General features: G+C 38.3%; 1 protein-coding gene across 1 annotated transcript in view; it reads left to right on the top strand.

Annotated features, from left to right (window-relative positions):
- C12H12orf56 (chromosome 12 C12orf56 homolog) overlaps positions 1-22,788 on the top strand; it is a 105,599-nt gene that overhangs the window by 44,157 nt on the left and 38,654 nt on the right. The window contains exons 4-5 of the mRNA XM_071218733.1: positions 6,641-6,713; positions 15,381-15,789. Coding sequence (XP_071074834.1) covers positions 6,641-6,713; positions 15,381-15,789 — 482 coding nt within the window. The remainder of the gene's footprint in view (positions 1-6,640; positions 6,714-15,380; positions 15,790-22,788) is intronic.

The raw sequence follows: 22,788 nt of genomic DNA, 5'->3' as shown, positions 1-22,788 counted from the left end.
TCTACCTACAGTCTTTCCATCACGATTTTTTTTCCTGTGCCCTCTCTCCTTAGGGTGGTATCTAGCCTTCCCATGGTGTCCTAAAACATAGAACTTTTTTTTTTCAAGCCGTTTCTGCCCGTCCTCTAGCTATTTTCCTGGGAGAGAAGAGAGTCCCATATCTAATGTGCCATCTTCCCAGAAGTCTGATTTTTAATTTTATTTAATTTTAATTTAAGTAGATGGCTACCAAATAGTCTTTAGTGGTATATTTTGAAGCACTGGTATGAAGTGAAATAGAGTAATCCCCAAAGAAAAGATAACATGATAATTTAATGATACAAAAGCTGAACTAAAGATTTTTTAATATACAAAACCTATGTATATTCTAAAAGCAATGAATGATGTGGGATAAACTAAAATAGAAAGGTATACTCCCAAGTGCACTGACTTGTCTCAGGTTTAGTGGATATTTGTTACATGTGAAAGCTTTTCCACAGGAACAGAATTTTTAAAAAATATATTTTACTTAGATCTTTAAATTATTAGAACTTTTAAACTTTTCATTTTGAAGTACTTTCAAACTTACAAGATATTTACAAAAATAAAACAAACCCCATACTCAGAAATATAACCCCCCACCCCACTGCTGATACCAAGATCCACCATTTTTTAACATTTTGTCTCATTTGATGTATCTTTCTATTGATCCATTCATCTATCTGTCTAGCATCCATTTTCTGAACACCTGAGTATAGGTTGTATACATCATACTTCTATAACACTTAAACTGCCATATACATTTCCTAAGAACAAGAATATTCATTTATGTAACCACCTTAAGTGCAGTTAAGAAATTTAAATTTCAAGTTCAAGAAATTTAACACTGATATATAGCTTGTCTGTATTTCCCTTTTTTCTCTTCTCAGTAATATTCCTTTGAGCCTGTTCTCTTCCCTTGCTAAAAGCTATCCAGAATCATGTACTACATTTAATTGTCTTTTTAGTTCCTTTTTTTTTTTTTTTTTGTAGGGCATATATACAGCATAAACTTTCCTATCACATTCATTCCCAGTCATACCACTGAATGGGATTAATCATATTCACAATATTGCAGTACTCTCCCTATCTTTCATTACTAAATTTTCTTATCTCCCCAAACAGAAACCCTATAACCATTATGCATTAAATCCCCATTTCATCCACCCCTGCCTCTGGCAATCTGTAGTCTAATTTCTGTCTCTGTGAGTTTGTAGATATTTTTGGATTTTCTTTGTAGTTACCATAGGGCTTATATTTAACACCCCAAATCTAAAATGATCTCATTTGCTTTGACACCAACTTAAATTCGATAGTTTTCACAAACTATGTTCCTATACCCATGCATTCCCCAACGTTACGTAGTTCTTGTCAAACATTACATATTTCTACATTATGAGTCCAAAACTATTGATTTTTCATTACTTTTTATGCATTTGCCTTTTAGGTCCTATAGGAAGTAAAAATCAAAGTCCAAGCCAAAAATACAATAGTTCAGGCATTTATATTTACCCTGTCATTATGCACCAGAGATCTTTATTTCTTCATGTGGCTTCAATTTATTGTCCATTGTCCTTTCCTTTCAACCTGCAGAACTCCCTTTAGCATTTCTTGTAAGGTCAGTCTATCAGTAATGAGGTCTTAGCATTTGTTTATCTGGGAATGTCTTAATCCCCTTTCATTTTTTAAACAAAGTTTTGCTGGATATAGAATTTTGGGTTGGCAATTTTTTGCTGTTGGCACTTGAAATATGTCATCTGACTGCCTTCCTGACTCTATGGTTTCTGATAAGAAATAGGCACTTAATCTTATTGAAGCTGCCTTGTATGTGACATACTGATTCACTCTTGTGGCTTTCAGAATTCTCTATCCTTGGCATTTAACAGTTTAATTATAACATGGCACTGTGTGGGTCTATTTGGGTTTATCCTGTTTGGAGTTTGTTTAGCTCTTAGATGTGTACAGTTTTGTCTTTCATGAAATTTGATAAGTTTTCAGCCATTATTTCTTTGTGTATTCTCTTTGCCCCTTTCTTTCTTCTCCTTGTGGGACTCCCACAATGGGCATATGATCTCTCACAAGATCCTCAAGCTCTGTTCAATTCCTTTCTCCAGGCAGCCACTTACTTGACTGCTCTCCGATGAGTGTTCTGTGGGATAACTCAGTGAGCTGTCTTCTACACACAGGGCAAATTTTGGGATGAGTCCTTCAGATCACCACCAGACATACTGGGCCAGACACACATGCTCCCAGTATGGGCTCAAGGGTTACTCTGCTTCCTCCAGAGCCATGACCAAGATTCTGCAGGGTACACAGGCTGGCTTCACACTGAGCCTGTGAGAGGTGGGGGAGGGGCCAGTCAGGGTGCTATCAGATCCTATTGCTTTCAAATAGACTTTTTCTTGATTTGGTAGTTGCCCTGGTGCTGCAGTTCTTTAACAGCCTTCTGGAGCTTTGAGAAAGATATTTCTGCCTTCCCTTGCTGGTTCTTCAAAGCTTCTGTGGGAGTATGGATTCCTGAAGCATCTCACTCTGCCATCTTGATTGTGACAGGCAAAAACAGGATTTTGACAAATATAATTGGCCCTTTTGCTGTAGAGAAAGCAGAAGCATTATTTTTGTAATGTCCTTCCGAAATATTCTTCCGTTTATCAGCACCACAGAACATGTCATCAGATATGCACTGGCTAAATGGCTAAAGGACTTCATATCTAAGCTACTAAAGAAGAATATAGAGTGCAGCATGCACAAAAGAGAATACAGTGGTGTATAACTCTGTATTCAGGTTCTCTTGTCATTATTACCTTATACCTACTAGACTCTGGTCACTGACATCCAGGATTTCCCACCAAGTATAGAAAGAGAGATCAAACAATACTTCATTTCTAAGTGGAAGAGTACAGATGATCCTAAGATTCTTCACACCGCTGTTACAAATTAAAATCTAAAGCTAACATAAAAAGAGACAGGGACATTGACACTTAAAGTTGTTTTAAAGGTAAAAACATTTAAAAAATTTTTTTATTTGTATTTTTTTAAAAGATACATAAATCACAAAAAATGTTACACTAAAATAAACGAGGTTCCCATATATCCCACACCCCACCCCACCCCACTCCTCCCACATCAACAACCTCTTTCATCATTGTGGCCCATTCATTGCGTTTGGTGAATACATTTGGAGCACTGCTACACTGCATGGTTATAATTTACATTGTACTTTACACTCTTCCCCCAGTCCATTCAGTGGGTTATGGCAAGATATATAATGTCCTGCATCTGTCCCTTCAGTATCATTCAGGACAACTCCAAGTCCCAAAAATGCCCCGACATCACACCTCTTCTTCCCTCTCCCTGCTCTCAGCAACTTCCCTGTCCACTGTCTCCACATCAGTGATACTATTTCTTCCACTGCTAGAGTCACAATAGTTCTATAGTAGAATACCAGTAAGTCCTCTCTAATCCATATTTTATTCCTCCATCCTGTGGGCCCTGGGAGGGTGATGTCCTCTCCACCTCTAAATTGAGAGGGGGCTTAGATCCCACATGGCTGATGTATGCGATTCTCCTGCTTGCTGTTGTAGACACTCTCAGTTCCCTGGTGTGGTGGTTGACCATCTTCACCTCCCTGTTAGCTGACCTGGGTAAGTCCAACGAACCAGAGAGTAGGAGTTGCAACTCTGCTGAGGCTCAGGGCTTAGCTGGCACATGACCAATCCAGAGATTCAAATCTCCTCCTGTGTACACACCAACCCCAGCGCCAACCACAGGTTCAGTAAAAGTGACAGAAGAGACATGTGTAGAAAGGTCATATCTGAGTCCAACTGTCACAACCTTTTAATGACCTCACATAAAAAAGAGGAAGTTCAGGGTAGGTTAGTAAACTTGGATGAAATCAGATTTAAAGGACAACTTAGACCTATGTACAGGTTGATTCTCTAGGTAATACCAACTTCCTAATAGGTAAGTGTCATTGCTAATGAAAGTGCTAATATGTTCCACTTAATTCCAGCAATAATCGAAAGCATTATTTGTATCATATTTAGTACCATTATTTGTGAAATGCCTACTATAAGAAATGTCTTTGATAATTTGGGTCTTAAACACTTATGTATTAGTAAAAATTCTTAGTTTGCAAATAATGCAAAAGGGAATTTATTGGAAGGATATTGGAGTCTCTTAGGTAACCAAAGGGGGAACAGAAGAGCCAAAGAGTAAAAGACCAGAAACACAGGGACCTCTTCCAGGGCTTAAGCGTCTATGGGGAATCTTCTCCTGGGGTCCTGCTATTGACATTTCTCAGCTCTGAAGGCTTCTAACTCTATCTTTTGGGTCCCAATGTCGAAAGTCCAGGGGAAGACTGATGGGCCCAGCTTGGCTGAGGCGCTCACTTCTAGGCCAATCATCTATGGCTAGGGCAGGGGCAGATACAGTTTTGTGGGTCCTGATACTCATACAATTTGGAGAGCCCTCTTTAAAAAAAAAAAAAAAGAAAATGAAAATGAATGAAAACACCATGTATAAAATACTTGCAGTACTCCAAAGCAATCTGGATAGAAGAAATCACAAATACAAAGTAAAGTGCCTATAATTACTCTCAAGGGGGAATTTAAACAAAGGAAAATTGAAGTGGTAGGAGTCTGTGGTCTTAAATATTGAGGTTAAAATCCCTTTTCTATTTTATGAAAACATTTGACCACATGAACTTTGTTAGAGCCTTTCCTAGGACTGTGGAAGGAATCCATGCAAGTTACGGGTACTGAAGCTTAAGCTGTATTGGCTTCATGGAGGGGGAAAAGTTGTCTTCTTTTTTTTTTTTTTAAGATGGAGACATCTGTGGTAACTGTAGGAAGAGGGCAGGTCCTCAGAGAAGGAAATGCTGGGAAGACAAAACAAGAGGTGGCCAGTACACTTTGACTCCAACAGTCACCTTCTGAAACTGCAGGTTCTCAAAGAACGCTTTGTCCTCAAGTTTTTTTTTTTACCTCAAATTACCAGGTGATCTCCAATTCTGAGGAGCTATGCTAGACTTTAAGAGGGCTGTGTTGACCTCTTTTGCATAGAATAGAGCAACCATAATTGCCTGCACCCTCCATCTTTCTATAGATCCCATCCTGCATCTTCTGTGGCCTTCCAAAATGAGAGTTCTTTCTCCCAAGCATGTTGGTGCCTTGGGCTGTTCTCAGACACACAGAAGAGAGGGACAGAAGAGATACGCTGAGGAATTCTGAAGGAAAGGGGACCAAACTCAGTGAATATAACATATGTTACATTTCATTTTATGTAAATTTTACCTCAAAAGAAAACTTAAAAAGGGAGCGGTGCAGGAAAGGGAAGCACGCAGGCCAAGGAAAGGAAACAGCCAAGACAGCCAGGGAAATCCCTAAAAAGAATTCTTTGTGGGAGCAAGGGCTTTATCTCTTACCCTCCCTTGCTATATGGACTCAATCTGCATCCTTAACTCAGAACTTTTCTTTACCAGGGAAGGTGGTGATTAGACAGGGAACTGAGTTTTGATTGGAGGTTAGAATATGTAGCTAATACTGACCTTCTACAGTAGCTTATGGAAATGAAAATTTGGTTCTTGTTGAACATATTTAATAGATACTATTATTATTTACCACCCAAAATAAACTAATAAAATGCACGACATAATGGGAAGGATAAGCCAGTTTTCTTCATGTAAGTTGTAATTGTTGTTTGGCTTTTTTTTTTAGTTTGAATTAAGCCAATATTTACTGTATACTTACTCTGCCAGGCATATGTGTCATTTTTATATATATTTTCTTATTTTCAGTCAAGAAATATTTATCCTCACTTTTACAGATTAGTATACTGAAACTTGAGTGATAATTTGCAAAGTAATTTACAATGTTCACACAGTTACTGGAAGAGTCTGAACTGGAGTGCATTTCAGTGCCAAAGTCAAATTTCTTTCTATTCCATCATGCTGCCCAGTTTATAATTTTGAACCTGCAAGTTTTCATGAGGATTCATAAAAAGTTATCAAATCAGTACATGTGCTAAGTCTTCTTTATGTACTCAATGAAACTAATTAATGACCAATTGTTTTAGTCTACTAGACTGCCACAATGTAATATACCAGAAATGGATTGGTTTTTACAATGAGGATTTATTAGTTTATATGCTTACAGTTCTGAAGCTGTGAAAATGTCCAAATCAAGGCACCATCAGGTGATGCTCTCTCCCCCATAACCAGCTGCTAGTGATCCTGGGCTCCTCTCTCATAAGGCAAGCACTTAGCAGCGCCTGCTATTCTCTTCTTTTTTGTCTTGGTTTTGTTGCTTTCAGCTTCTGTCTTTCTCTGGTTTTTCTCTCTCTTCTGTGGCTTTTCTCTCTGCTTCTGTGTCCTTCTCTCTCTTGTGGCTTTTTTTCTGTGTCTTTCTCTGTATTTACCTTGTTTCTAAAGGACTCTGGTAAGAGAATTAAGACTCACCCTGGGTCATACCTCACTGAAGCAGTCTAATTAAAAGGTCCCACTTACAACAGGTTCACACCTACAGGAATGGATTAGATCTAAGGTATGATTTTCTGGGATCCATAAAAAACCTCAAGCTACCACACCAATTAACTTTTTTTTTCTTTTTTCTCTTTTTTTTAGTCAAGGAAGAGAATAATGGCCATATCTTTTGGAGACATAAAGAATCTAGAAATCTAAATGAATCCTCTCTCAGGTGAGACTTATTTAGGTTATGTTTTTAGCTTAATAACCAACTTACTTTACATTTCATTTTGATTTTCTTACTGCTTCATCTCTACTAATAGCTTTGGATTGAGTTGTTTATTATATATATATTATATTTGGATTGAGTTGTATATTATTATATAGATAATAATGAAGAAGGCATTTTGATTTCCGTGAGAGAACTTTCTCCTAATTCAAACGCAGTTAAATATTAAAGTATGATTTTTCTCACTCAATATATAAGAAGTCACAATTTAATAAATAACTGATTAAAATTAAATAAAAATTATTGAGTTCTGATTCTTTGTAGGGCATTATGTCAGGCCCTATAATAGATAAAAAGATGAGCAAGGCATAGTTTCCCAAGTTCCAAGATGTTGGGTCCAATATATGATATTTATATAAATAAGAATAATACAAAGTACACATGCCAAATGTCATAAAGGCGTATGAGCAAGTTGTCAATGAGATTTAAAGAGGTGAAAGGTCATATTCAGTTGTGTGTGGGGATAAAAACTCTGATGACAGTTGGTAAAGGAATAGTAGACTTTGCACATGGGTTGAGGATATTGCATTAAAAGATAAAATATAGGTAGGAAAAATGGAATAATGATTATGAACAGTAAGCAGTCCATTGTGATCTGAAAAGAGAACATGAATACAGATACAAGGTTGGAATTAAATTGGACCCATACTTCAGAGAGTTTAAAGTTCACTTGAACACTTTACATTGCAGCTCACAGGATATGAGAAGTTACTGAAAGCTGGAGAATGATACAATAAAACCATTATTACGGAAAAATAATCTGACTGTTGTGCTTAGAGTGGATTGAAGTGGGGAGAGATCAAAGATTGGTGGAAAGTAATAAGTTGTAGTGGGTTGTAGTGGTTGTAGTGGGAAGGGTGTAGAAAGGATGATAGAAAAGGCATTTTAGGGTGACCCAGTGGTTAGGGCGTCCGTCTACTACATGGGAGGTCCTCGGTTCAAACCCCGGGCCTCCTTGACCAGTGTGGAGCTGGCCCACACGCAGTTCTCATGTGCACAAGGAGTGCCCTGCCACGCAGGGGTGTCCCCCGTATAGGGGTGCCCCACGTGCAAGGAGTGCACCCTATAAGGAGAGCTGCCCAGCATAAAAGAAAGTGCAGCCTCCCCAGGAATGGTGCCACTGACGCAACAAAAAGAAACACAGATTCCCGTGCTGCTGACAACAACAGAAGCGGACAAAGAAAGAAGACGCAGCAAATAGACACAGAGAACAGACAACTGAGTTGGGGGGGGGAGGGGAGAGAAATTAAAAAAAATAAATCTTTAAAAAAAAAAAGAAAAGAAAAGGCATTTTAGAGGCAAAATATTACAAAACTTGAAATTAATTGAAAATAGAGGTGATGGAACAAGAAACCACTGTGGTTTCAAGCAGGGGTACTGGTGATACCCTTCAAAGAAATAAGAATGTCAGGAAGATCAAGCTTAAGTGCTCCTTTAGACCAGTTCAGCTTGAGGTCCCAGTGGGCCTCATCTGGTGGAAAAGTTCATCTGGCAATTGAAATTTCAGTCTGGAAGTTAGGAGAGGAGTTTAGGAGTAAATTTAAAAAGGAATCTCCCAAGTTGCATAACTTGAAACGTGACTCTATCTTTAAGTATCTAGATAGTAAAGGAGGGGAGCATAGGAGTCTTAAGAGCTGGATTCATGGGATATATGGGCATGGGGAAAATTAATGTGGGGTAAAGCCCTGAAAAGCAAGTCATGACCTGGGGGAAGTATTCCAGTTAGGAAAGCATTGCAAAGTACTGTAAAGGAAGAGTGAAATCCTAGTCAGGGACTATTCACAAATGACAGGCACTGCTCAATAACTTAGGTAACTGGATTACCTTTTCTCATTGCCTGGGAGGTTTGAACAAAATAACCTACAATCTCTCTTCAAAACCTTAATTTCATTATAGTTTTCTTTCTCAACAACAACAACAAAAATCTTCGTTTTGGAAGATTTTTTTTTCCCTACAGGGAATGCATCACCAATTTGCTTTACATAATTTTAACTTCACAACCAACTATTCTGGGCAAGAAAATTGGTGGAAAATTGGCTACAGCAAAGGTAATTTTCTTAAAGGTGTTAAAATAGAGTTTATGGAGTTAGCTTAAAAAATGGTCTCTGTGTTTCTGCCAGGGTTCTGGAGGCTTTGGAAGTTCTGATAGTATTTACTTGCTGTAACAGGATTGACTAGTAAATGCTTTATTAACATTGTAAACCACAGCTTAAAATGCCCAGAGGGACCCTTTATTTTATTTTATTTTAAAGATTTATTTATTTATTTATCTCTCTTCCCCCACCCCGCCCCAGTTGTCTGTTCTCTGTGTCTATTTGCTGTGTGTTCTTCTTTGTCCGCTTCTGTTGTTGTCAGCGGCATGGGAATCTGTTTCTTTTTGTTGCGTCATCTTGCTGTGTCAGCTCTCCATGTGTGTGGTGCCATTCCTGGGCAGGCTATACTTGCTTTCGCACTGGGCGGCTCTCCTTATGGGGCGCACTCCTTGTGTTTGGGGCTCCCCTATGCGGGGACACCCCTGCGTGGCAGGGCACTCCTTGTGCGCATCAGCACCGCATGTGGGCCAGCTCCACACGGGTCAAGGAGGCCCTGGGTTTGAACTGCGGACCTCCCATGTGGTAGACGGATGCCCTAACCACTGGGCCAAGTCTGCTTCCCCAGAGGGACCCTTTATAATGCTGGAATTGGAGGAAGGACCAACTTCCCCTGTAGAAGTGTAGCTTGGAGGTCCTCCTACCAGGGTTTCATGATGAGGTGCTGCTGGCATTTTGTGTGGGACCTTTAATTGATGTGTGGAACGATTTGGTAGGTATGAGATCCTTCCTGGAGCCAATGATGATTCAGAGCTTTCATTAAAGAGGGCTTTAGGGGCAGCAGAAGGGAGAGGGGGTATGTCAAGAGGACTCATTCACTTAAACTGTATGTTAACTTGGGGTGACTTGAAGCTCTTCCGCCTGGCATGCACCAATGCACTATAGCACACGTTGATTTGTGGTGGCTTGGGAAGGGCTATTGGAGTTCATAGGGAGGTTCACTAAGGCCTCCCTTCCTCTTGGCCTCCACCTTGGGAACCTGCTATTTCAGGCCAATTCAACTTCAGATTCAGACTATAATAATGAAAGATAATCCTGAAACTCCAAAGCTCCCCAATTCAAAAATTCACGTGTGCCTGCTACTCTGCCCTTTACGAAAAAACAAACTGTGGCAGTTTGAGATTATTTATAAACCCTAAAAAAGATAAGGATTATGTTTTTAAACTGGTCTGATCCTCTGGGCATGAGACCCTTTGATTGTATTAGATTCAGCTGAGATGTCTTTGATTAAGTTATGTTAAGATTAGGGTGTAACTCAGGCTAAGTCCCCACTTCCTTGGTGGGCTGATGTAAATGGGCACTCAGTCAAGAAGACATAGAAGAAGATAACTAGGAAGAGAGAGAGAACTCTAAAGACCCAGCAGAGGAGAGAACTTTGATTTTGCAGCCCCGGGAAGAGAGATGAGCCATTCACTTGATAGTTTGCACTTGAGCCCAGAAAGAAACAAGCCCTATGCCAGCCTGTAGCTGAGAGAGAGGAAGGCTGAACCCTCATGGAGAACACCCATCGTCTTGCTTCAACGTGCCAAGTGACTTGGGTGAGGAAGTACCTCTTATGGTACCTTGAGTTGGACTCTTTAGGGCCTTGTAACTGTAAGCTTTTCCCTCAAATAAGTACCCTTTATAAAAGCCAACAGATTTCTGGTACTTTGCATCAACACCCCTTTGTCTGACTGATAAAAAACCCACAGAGTTTTAGAAATCTTTCTAACAAAAGTTAAGAATGCAAAACATTGTTAATTAGAGAAGTCAGTTGAATAGGAAAGCGCGTTTCTTGAGCACTCTCACTGTCTGAGGGTACACCGGCTACAGGGGCCTGAATTTGCTTGTCAGTAAAGCCAGAATCAGGGGCACGCTGACTGGGCCATGTGAGGAACAAGTCCAGATCCACTGGAGCATAGGAATAAAGCTGACCTGGAAGAATTCTTAAAATCCGTGGTTTTCAAGCCTGGCCGTGCATCACAATCTTTCAGGGGCACGTGGAAAGCACAGATTCTCTAACTCCTTTGCCAGCACCCTAGCACAAAACACCATCATCTGGACTATTGCCACATCCTAACTAACATCCTAACTTTAGTCTCTTCCTGCTCCCACCTGAATCATTACCTACCTTAAAGCCAAAGTGATCATTTCAAAATGTCCCTTTCTTGCTTAAAACCTTTCAAGTATACAGAACATAAAACTTTTTACCAGGTCTAAACATCCCAGCAAGATCTGGCCTTTGCTTACCTGTCCAACTTCATCCCAACTTCGCCCTATGCTCACCATACTCTAGTGGCACTGGCTAGAGCATTTCAAGCCCTTTCCTGCTCAGAGCCTTTGCACTTCCTTTCCCCTTTTAACATTACTTTTCACATGGCTAACTTTTTCTCATCCTTTAGGCCTCAGTTTAATTTCCCTGTCACAGAGAGCTCTTGTTTGATCCCCTGTCAAAAGCATAACACCATCCAACAGATCCACACAGATTTTCTTTACCAGGGCACTCTATTTTGTAGCACTTTCATAAGCTATGATTACATGTTTATTATATATTGTCTGCTTTCCCTCCAGAATATAAGCTCCATGAAGGCAGGGACCTAGAGATTCTCGTATATTTATATGTTTCTGTTGCTCAACCCAGTGCATAGCAGGTGCTTAATATTTGTTGACTGAATAATCATTTTCTTTACAACCTAGTCTGGCTTGCTATGTATAGGTTGGGGAATTGTAATTTGATCTAAATCCATGTAGTAATAAACCACATTCAGAAGGAGTTTATATGCGTTCCGCTATGTTTCTAAGTGCTATGATTTATGAGCTTCTGGGAAGAAGGCTGTGCCTTGTTGAGGCAGGGCACTCAGTGAAATTCCTAACATGGCCTTTGTAACTGCAAGGATTGAGAGAAAACAGGCAGTTCCAGTGAAAGCTTTCCACATGCTCCCAAAATTCTTCATTTCACATTTAGGCACATAATATCCCAGGTTTTTCCAGAACACTCTGAAAGCCTCATTGTTTTCTTCAAATCTAGAAAAATGAGAGAAGTTTCATTAATGCTTGCAGTAGTTGTTTTAGGTTATTATAGACGTTAGAGCCCTGTTAGAAGTGGCAGAAATCCAGCTTAGGTTAAAAGGGGAATTTAATGGAATTTTTAGGGCAGTTCATGCCATTCAAAATTAATTCAACAGATACTTATCTTTCTGTCTATCTATCTATCTAAGACCTGGATTCTGTATTCAATTTTAGACGTAGATTAATGAGGAAAATCAGCAAAGGCTAGAAACCAAACCATAGGAATGTAAGAATGGTAAGAATGAAGCTGGCATTTAGGCACAGCTGGAACTGGAAGCTTGAGGCCCATGGAATTCTGTCTCCTTCTCTGATGGTTGTGTCAGCATTATGCTCTCTCAATGAATACCCTATTGGGGCAGTAAACAAAGTTACCAACTGTTTTAAATTCACATTATAGCTCTTACAACCAAACAAAGGCTGATTCATACATGTCCATGTATCAGATTTAAAATCCTGGGGAAGGTGTCTTGACTCCCCAGCTTGAATCAATGACTCTCCCTGAAAAAAATCCATCTTAGCCAACAGGTCATGGTCTTTAAAACCTTGCAGCTTCCGTTTTCTCCATGAGTGAAGGAGGGGGATAGTTTCCAAATAAAGTGGAGAGGGAGGGAGCTTGGTCCACTATCTCATAGTTTTCTAGCACTATCATCTCTATAATTAAACATTTGAATCACAAGTCTAAACAAAAGGCAGGCTAGGATAGAAAACACTAATTAAAGGATTAAAGGATGTCATCATGTACAGTGCTTTGAAACACCTCCTAGGTGTAAAGTTTTGGGCCTAATTATGAGAAGGTGCAGGTCATAAGGATGCAGCTATCTTGGGACATCAGACTTACATAAGTATGATTACTTTTTCAGCTAATCATAAACAACAGGCTCTTTAACATTTAAGGGATAGAAAACAAACTAATGATCCCAGACAATGAGATTCAGTATTTAAGTTTCTCTACCTTTGGTAGCTCTTAGTGGATGTTCTATGTTCACATGTATTTTACAGGAGAAGACCAAGTAAGTATTTTACCAAAATGTGCTTTTAGGAAAAGTGTATCATGACCTACTTAAGAGCACTCTAAAGCCGAAAAGAAAAAGACTGCCTATTGCTTGAGCATGTTAAAAAACATAGAGAAAAGACTGAGATCAATAGAATATTTTCACAATACTGGCACAGAATATGATTTACATAAATTTAACTGAGTTGACCTTGAATAAAGCAAGAGAAAAAGAAACACTGACGATACTTAAGTCCTTAGCACAGGTCTGTTAGGCCCAGACCCACCAGGGTAGGTTTTCATCTGGATTTACATCTGTCTGTACACTCTACTTAAATTTAGCTAATGAAAATTTACAAGGAGATTTTCTAACCATAGTGCATGGCAGGTGTAGGGAGTCACTTAAGAAAAACCAGTCTGTTTGAGAAACAGAATTAGAGCTCACCTGCTTGTTATTCTTTTAAAAATTAGAGGGGAGCAGATGTAGGTCAAGTGGTTGGGTGCCTGATTCCCATGTATAAGGTCCCGTGTTCATTCTCCAGTACGTCTAAAAACAAGCAAACAAACAAAAAAACCAGCTCTCATTGGGGAGTGGATGTAGCTCAAGTGGCTGAGTACCTGTTTCCATTGTACGAGGTCCTGGGTTCATTCCTCGGTACCACCTAAAAAAAATTAGAATGTGTTATATTTAATTGTATATCATTAAGAAATTAGAAGGAAAAAAAAACACCCATCAGGGAGGTAAAGCTTATGTTTTTCTCTATAAGAAGCATTTCTTCACAGAAAATAGAAAAAGAGAGCTGTGTTATTTTTATCTGCACAATAGTTAAACATGTAGGCTCTGGAGCCAAACTGCCTGACTTCAAATCCTTGTCTTGGGCTAGCTATTTAATCTTCCCAGGCTTCAATCTCCTCATGGATAAGGTGGGGCCCATAATAGTACTTTTCCCGTAGCGGTGCTATATAAGCGCTAAGTGAGATCCACAAAACATGCTTAACCTGTGTGTGGCATTTAGTGGGTCCTTAGTAAAAGCTAGTGTTTTTGTTAGTGCTGATGGTTAATCACTTTAAAGAGGATTGGAGTATGTACTATTCATTTCTGGGCTAAACATATGCATTTACCTGAAATTTCCATATTCTGAAAATTGTCTATTTTTAGAAACTTTGATAACACTGTTGTATAATATAATAACCTTTGAATAGGGTAAAATAAGATATAATAACTGAGCATATTCAGGGATTGGGGGGTCACACACAGTAATTTGTCCCATTGTGTGCTTACAATCTAGTCACATGCCACCCCACAGGGCAAGAAAAGTTCAGGGGCCTACACTGCTCCTTCTAGGCCGCACTCTGGGAGCGCAATGCCAGAGCGCACAGCCTTAGACCAGAGGGGTTGACAAGGGGTGGCTGTTTAGGGGGAATGGAATTTGGATGAGGGAGCTTGGGGTGGACACTCAGCACAGTTCATAGCACTGTACAGATAATGAATTTTATATCTGCTGCAAATTAAGTTAATAACTAATAAAAACAAAGTGGCTTTCAGCTTTCAAGAAGGTCCCAGTCTTATAGCAGGAACAAGATACCTTAATATAAACTGATAAACCAGCAATTCAAGGCTATATAGGGTAATATTAATAGCTAGCACCTACTGTTTCCTGTGTTTCAAATATATTGTATATATTATTTAATCCTCACAGAAACCCTATGAGATTGGCGCTATATTGGTCCTGTTTTAAAATTGGGAAATGAAGGCTTAGGTCAATCAAGGTCATATAGCCACTCAGTAGCACAGCCAGGAGTAGAGACAAGATCTAATCATATTCTGTAACCTCTTAGCCTCTACAAGATGCAGAGTAGAGAGATAATGGTGAGCCAGGAAGAATGGGGAGGTAAAGGGATGGGACACTATGACTGATTTTGAAAAAAGTGCGGATGATATTGGAAAAGTTAAAAGAATCTTAGCCAAAGGTAAACCTAAGAAGAAAGCACCATTTTAAAAAATCCTTCATATCTCCATTTTAATAATTTTTTCCTTTATAGGATCCATTAGAAATGCACAATGAAAGATGCACAGTTGCACACAATGCACAATGAAAGAACTACGAAGTTTTAAAACTAGAATGAAAAAGTCCTTTTGATGGAAATATTGGGGCCCCTTGAAGGAGAAGTACAAAACTTTAAATATAATAAATGCTTCTTTACATGACATTGAGGAGAGTTTTATTTTGGATAACAGAAATGTCAGTTAAAGACTTGCTATGCCATGTCTTCCCCTGGTCTCCTCTCTAAGCCAACAACTGAGATTAAATCATTAAATCACTTAAGTGAAACCACCATTTGTTTTAAGTGAAAACATCCACCATTCACGTTGTCTTATACTGCTGCAATCCGGCCACCTGTTTCTGTTCATTTATTACTCTTAAATTGTGAAGGGTAAAACATAGAATATCATGTTTAATATTAAATTCTGCCCAACAGGTACTACCAAGAGAGCAGCACAACGTCGAAGGACTCAACTTGTCCTCCTTCAGACATCAAGACGCTGTCCCTTCACAGCCAAGGTGCCTTTCGACCCTTACCTGTCCCCTCCGGGAGGCGCTGTCAGTTCACACCAGCCAGTGGCAAGGCAGGCAGCAGTGTGCCTTCCTGCACAACAAACACAAAAGAACCGCAGGGACTTCCAAAACACAAAGACTCTCTAAGTGAAACTCCTTTCAAGGGTAATGGAAATGGAAATGTATTTTACCTAGGAAGTTCCTCTCGAGCCTCTCCTTTACAGAGCAACCCAAATGTAGAGAAAAAGGAGTCTGAACTTCATTTGTACATTATTTCCACCAGTTCTTCGATATTTCTGCACTTAAAAAGTTCATGGAACAATTATATTATAGTAAGTGTAATCTGAAATTAACCTTGCCTTGAGTACTGCTTTTTAGTGCAAACATGCCTTCTCTGCTCCACCTCCCCGTTTTGGAAATTTAGCTATGGAATTTAGTAATATTGTGAAACACAAAATGCACCAGACAACTAAGGAGATGACTTTATTCAAGCTACTGCAGTGGGGAGAGTGGTCATTAATGAAAAAGGTCTCAAAGAAAAGGAAGGGACATGGGGTTGTATAAAGGCAGGTAAACAAGGGAGTAATCAGTGAGTCTCATCAGATTCCAGAGGAAGGATGGAAATGGGTCTTCTCTTGGAATATTCAAGAGCAGAATGCTGCTTTGCAGCTAGCTGGGGAGAGTTTTTTCTGGAAACCCACTGCTGAGATAAAGTTCAACACTGTCAATATGTTTCTGTATTTCCTAGCTGCACTATTGACAGTAAGTAAATGGGAGTTACAGTCATAGTATCAAATAATTTTATTTAGAGAATACCTAGTCTAAATCCTTTATTTTATCAGAAAAGAGAGGCACAACTATTTTGTTTCTTAAGTTTATATAATAAACTTAGAGCAGAGTCAGGACTCCCATTTAGGGATCTTTCTACTACACCAAGATGAGTTTTTTTTTTTAAGATTTATTTTTTATTTATTTCTCTCCCCTCTCCCTGCCCCCCCAATTGTCTGCTTTCTGTGTCCATTCTTCTGTGACCGCTTCTATTCTTATCAGCGGCACTGGAATCTGTGTTTCTTTTTGTTGTGTCAGCTCTCCGTCCGCGCAGCCCCACTCCTGGGCAGGCTGCACTTTCTTTCGTGCTGGGCAGCTCTCCTTATGGGGCACACTCCTTGCGCATGGGGCTCCCCTGCACGGGGAACACCCCTGCATGGCACGGCACTCCTTGCACGTATCAGCGCTGTGCATGGGCCAGCTCCACACACATCAGCACTACGCATGGGCCAGCTCCACACGGGTCAAGGAAACCCCGACCTCCCATATGGTAGGTGGATGCCCTATCCAGTGGGCCAAGTCCGCTTCCCCAAGATCAGTTTTAAAAACAAGTAATTTATTAAAAGAAAATTATGATTCTTTTCCATTATCTTCAAAAATATATATTTTTTTATTATTGAACTTCCAATATATTGAAAATATGAAAGGTTGTTTTACTCAGATGAAGCTAGAAGCAGAAAGTTTTATATATGACTAAAAATTGTGAAAGATTAATAAAATATAACTTCAAATATTTAAAATTCTTCTCTAAATTTATTAACAGATTTCTCCAAATAAGAATGTAAATGAGTAATAGTTATTTAAAAGAAGGCCTCATATATTCTAATAGAAAAGCCAAGTCTTTAATTGACATTTTAAAATTAATGTTAATATTTCAAAGTAACAAATGGCTTTTATAAGACTGAAAACGTTTTTTATTTTTAGAATTTTTATTTATATGTATGTATTTGTTTGCTTATTTAGTTTCTTAGAGAAGTTGTGGCTTTACAGAAAAATCATGCATAAAATACAGGATTCCCATATACCACCCTATAATTAACACATTACATTGATGTGATACAATTGTTAAAATTGATAAAAGCATATTTTTATAATTGTTCTATTAACTATAGTCTATGGTTTAACTTATGTTTGTGTAGTGCAGTTCCATGGATTTAAATTTTAACCATATTCAAATATATATATATAATTCAGTGCCGTTAATTACATTCACAATGTTGTGCTACCATCACCACCATCCATTACTAAAACTTTGTATTTGTCCCAAATAAAAACTCTGTAAGTGTTAAGCTTTAACTACCTCTTTCAGCCCATCCCCTTGTAACCTATATTCCAGATTCTGCCTCTATGAATTTCCTTATTCTAATTATTTCATATCAGTGAGATCATACAGTATTTGTCTTTTGTGTCTGGTTTATATCACTCAACATGATGTCTTCAAGGTTCATCCATATTGTTGTATGTATCAGAACTTCCTTTTTACGGCTGAAAAATATTCCATTGTGATTATCTACCATATTTTTTAAAATTCATTCATTGGTTGATGGACATTTAGGTGACTTCCATCTTAGGTCATTGTGAATAATGCCACTATGAACAGAGTGTGCATTTATCTGTCCAAGTCCCTGCTTTCAATTCTTTTGTGTATATACCTAGAAGTGGGATTGCTAAATCATATGGTAATTCTATACCTAATTTCACGTGAGGTTTCACTATACTATACAGTCCTGTTTTACATTTTTTTTAAAACTTTCCTTTTAGTGATATAAATGAACTTAGGCTTTCCCTTTCAACCTGTCATCCCTATTTAATATCACTGCTAGTTACAAACACAATTACCATGCTGTTTTGATTATTCTGGCTTTAAAATAAGTTTTAAGATCATGAAATAAGAATCCTCCAAATTTGTTCTTCTTTTTCAAGATGGTTTTGGCTATTAGGGGGTCCCATGTCCTTACATATAAATGTGATGATTGGCTTTTACATTTCTGCAAAGAAGGCTGTTGGAATATTGATTGGGATTGCATTGAACCTGTAAATTCCCTTCAGTAGAATTGACATCTTAACAATATTTAGTCTTCCAATCTAGGAACACGGAATGTTCTTCAATTAATGTAGGTCATCTTTGACTTCTTTTGATGCACTGTTGGATTAAGTTTGCCAGTAATTTGTTGAAGATTTTTGCATCTATATTCATAAGGGATATTGGTCTGGGATTTTCTCTTCTTTTTTAAAAAGATTTATTTATTTATTTCACTCCCCTCCCTCCATTTTCTGCTCTCTGTGTCCATTTGCTGTGCATTTTTCTGTGTCTGCTTGCATTCTCATTAGGTGGCTTTGGGAACCAATCCTGGGACCTTCCGGAGTGGGAGGGAGGCGATCATTCTCCTGCGCCACCTCAGCCTCCTGGTTTGCTGCTCCTCCCATTATTTCTTCTCTGTGTCTCTTCCTGCTGTGTAATCTTGCTGCACCAGCTCTCTGTGTGAGCCAGCACTCTTGCGTGGGGAAGCACTCCATGTAGGCCAGCACTCTACATGGGCCAGCTTGCCACATGGGCAAGCTTGCCTTCACCAGGAGGCCTTGGGGATCAAACCCTGGACCTCCTACATGGTAGTCAGAGCCCAGTTGACTGAGCCACATCTGCTTCCCTGTTTTCTCTTCTTGTGGTATCTTTATCTCGCTTTGGTATGAAGGTGATGTTGGTCTCATAGAATGAGTTAGGGATTGTCCCTCTTCTTCAGTTTCTTGGAAGACTTTGAGCAGGATAGGTATTAAATATTCTTGGGATATTTGATAAAATTAACCAGTTAAGCCAGCGAATCCTGGGCTTTCCTTTGTTGTGAGGATTTTGATTACTGATTCAAAATCTTTACTAGTTATTATTTGTTGAGATCTTCTATTTCATCTTCTTTTTAAAAAATATATATATATTTTAAAGATACTTAGATTACACATGTTACATAAAAGGTATAGGGGATTCCCATATGTCCCACTCCCTACCCCTCCCACATTTTCCCACATTAATAGCATCCTTCATTTGTGTGGTACATTTGTTACAATTGATGAACACATTTTGGAGTACTGTCACTAAGCATGGATTATAGTTTACATTATAGTGTACACTATCTCCCAACTCAATTTTGTAAGTTATGACAAGATGTATAATGGCCTGTATCTGTCATTGCAACATCATTCAGGACAATTCCAATGTCCCAAAAAATGCCCCCAAATTACACTTATTTTTCCCCTCTCCCTCCCCTCAGAACCTCCAGTGGCAACTGCCTCCACATCAATGATAAAAGTTCTTTCATTGCTAGAATAACAATAGGTCTATAGTAGAATAACAGTAAGTCTACTCTAGTCCGTCATTCATTCACAAATCTTGAGGATTCTGGGATGGTGATGCCCACTCCACCTTTTAATTGAGAGAAGGCTTAGATCCCATGGGGCAGATGAACGTGATCTTGCTTGCAGTTGTAGACTCTCTCTGTTCCTTGGGATGGTCTTTGTCCACCATCATCTCCTTGTTAGTTGTGCCGGGGGTCCAATGAACTGAAGAGTAGGTATTGCAACTCTGTTGATATTCAGAGCCTGACTGGCACATGGAAAGCCCAAAGATTTAAGTCTTTTGGACAAAAACCTGTCAACTCTAATACTAACTATAGGTTCAAATAGAAGGGGCAGAAGAGCCATGTGCAGGGAAACCACAACTGAGTCCCACTCCATCACACTGGGAACATAAATTCCAAAGTAGGGCCCACTGTTAGGGTGCCAAACTCCTCAACTGTCAGCCATGTCTATAGTGTCTAGATATCTCCAGAGCCCTCAGGAGTCCCACTATTTGAGGCAATATTTACTTTGGCAGTCAATGAGATCCTGCTGAGACGTGCATAAGCGTACCCTCTGGAATGACCTCCCGACTCACTTTCAAGTCTTTCCCCTTTCCCCTTTTTGGCCAAGGTCTTTTTCCAGTTGCATATTTCTTCTTAAGTATACATGGCAGTTTGAAGCTTTTGTGGACCCCTGAAAATCCTATTCTTAAAGCTAATTCATTCCTGTGCATGTAAAGCTATTGTAGGTGGGACTTATTGCATGTGAGATCTTTTGATTAAATTACTTCAGTCAAGGGCCTTTGATTAGATTGCATGACCCAAGATGGGTTCTAATCCTTTTACTGGAGTCCTTTGTAAACAGAAGAATAAAAGGCCAGACACAGGAAAAAAACTGCAGAGACAGAGAAACCTCCAGAAGTTGAAATTAATGAACAGGAGAAAGAAAAGCCACAGACAGAGTTGCCCAAAACTGAAAGCAGTGAGGCCTGGAGGAGAGGGGAAAGATGAGTGGATGCCATCATATGCCTGATTTCCCACAGCTGCAGCCTGGAGAGAAAGCATCTCTTGATCATGCTGTGACTTAGACCCTTTCATAACATCAGAATTGTAAGCTTTTAACCTAATAAATCCCCATTGTTAAAAGCCAACCCATGTTATAGTATCTGCATTTTGGCAGCCTAGCAAACCCCAATACTACAGGTAGTTTGGGTGTTTCTGTGAATTTTTATCCATTTAATAATTAGTTGGTATACAGTTGTTCATAGTATTCTCTTATAATCTTTTTATTTTTGTGGGGTCAGTAGTAAAATCCTCCTTTTCATTTCTGATTTTAGTTATTTATAACCTCTCTTTTTTGTCAGTGTAGATAAAGTATTGATCTTTTTAAGGAAAAATTTTTTAGTTTTGTTGTTTCTCTTTATTGTACATTTTAATTTTTTATTTCATTTATCTCTGCTCTAATATTGTTATTTCCTTCTTTCTCCTTGCTTTGGGTTTAGTTTGTTCTTTTTCTCCCTAGATCTTCAAGTTTTGAGGTAAGGTCTCCAATTTGAGACCTTTCTTCTTTTTTAATGTAAGTATTTAGAATTATAAATTTCACTCTCATCACTTCCTTTGCTGCATCCCATAAGTTTTAGTATGTTGTGTTTTCATTTTCATTTGCCTCAAGATCATTCCTAATTTCCCTTGTGATTTCTTCTTTTACTCATTGGTTGTTTAAGAGTGTATTGTTTAATTTTCATATATTTGTGAATTTTTCCATTTCTCTCTCTGTTATTGATTTCTAGCTTTATTCCATTGTGTTTGGAGAAGATACATTATATAATTACAGTATTTTTGAATTTATTGTGATTTGTTTTGTGACCTAACATCTATCCTGGAGAATCATACGTGCTTTCAAGAAGAATGTATATTCTCTTGTTGGGTGAAGTGTTCTATAGATATTTGTTAGGTCTAGCTGGTTTACAGTATCATTCAAGTTTTCTATTTCCTTAATGATCTTATGTCTAGATGTGCTATCCATTATTAAAAGTGGTGTCCTGGAATTTCCTATGATTAATGTAGAACCATCTATTTCTCCATCATATCTGTCAGGGTTTGCTTCATATATATTGGTGCTCTGCTGTTTGGTGCATGTGTATTTATAGTTGCTATGTTTTCTTGTTGAATTGACCCCTTTATCATGACCTTCTTTGTCATTTGTAAAACTTTTTGACCCAAAGTCTATTTTATCTGATATTAGTACAGCTATCCCAGTTCTCTTTTGGTTACTACTTCATGGTATACTTTTTCCATCCTTTTCACTTTCAACCACTTACCTTTTATGTTTTTAAATTTAAGATGAGTCTCTTGTAAGTAGCATATAATTGGATCATGCTCTTTAATCCATTATCCCAAGCTCTCTTTTTCAGTTAGGAGTTTAATCTATTTGCTTTTAAAGTAACTTATGATGATGTAGGACTTTCTTTTGCCATTTTGCTATTTTGTGTTTGCAAGTCTTATACATTTTTTGACCCTTAAATTTTCTGTTAGTGACCATATCCATATATATATATTTGTATTGCATGATTTTGAGTCCCTTCTCATCTCATTCTGAATACATTTTTAAAATTATTTATTTTTTAACTGTCTTTTTTTTAATAAATACATTTTTCTTGTTGTTTTTTTTTTTTTTGCCATTACCATAGGGTCAAAATTTAACATCCTAAATCTATAGCAATCATATCTGATTTAATACCAACTTATTTTCAATAGAATTGACATATACTGTTCCTCTACCCCTCCTTTTCCCCAATTTTTTTTTTTGTTAACAAATATCTTTATACATTGTAGGTTCAAACCATAATTTATCATATTTTTTAAAAAATTATTTTTTATTTTTTTTTAAAGATACTTAGATTACATCCTTCATTAGTGTGATACATTTGTTACAATAGATAAACACATATTGGAAATTGCCCCTAAGGATGGATTATAGTTTACATTATAGTTTATACTCTGTCCCACACAATTTTGTAAGTTATGACAAGATACCTAATGGCCTGTATTTGTCATTGCAACATCATTCAGGACAATTCTAATGTCCCCAAAAATGCCCCCAAATTACACTTATTTTTCCCCTCTCCCTCCCCTCAGAACTTCCAGTAGCCACTGTCTCCACATCAATGATAA

The sequence above is a fragment of the Dasypus novemcinctus genome, chromosome 12 (assembly GCF_030445035.2).
Source record: "Dasypus novemcinctus isolate mDasNov1 chromosome 12, mDasNov1.1.hap2, whole genome shotgun sequence".
NCBI lineage: Eukaryota > Metazoa > Chordata > Mammalia > Cingulata > Dasypodidae > Dasypus > Dasypus novemcinctus.
The sequence above is the reverse complement of the archived record's forward strand: the minus strand, read 5'-3'. Positions and strand labels throughout refer to the sequence as shown.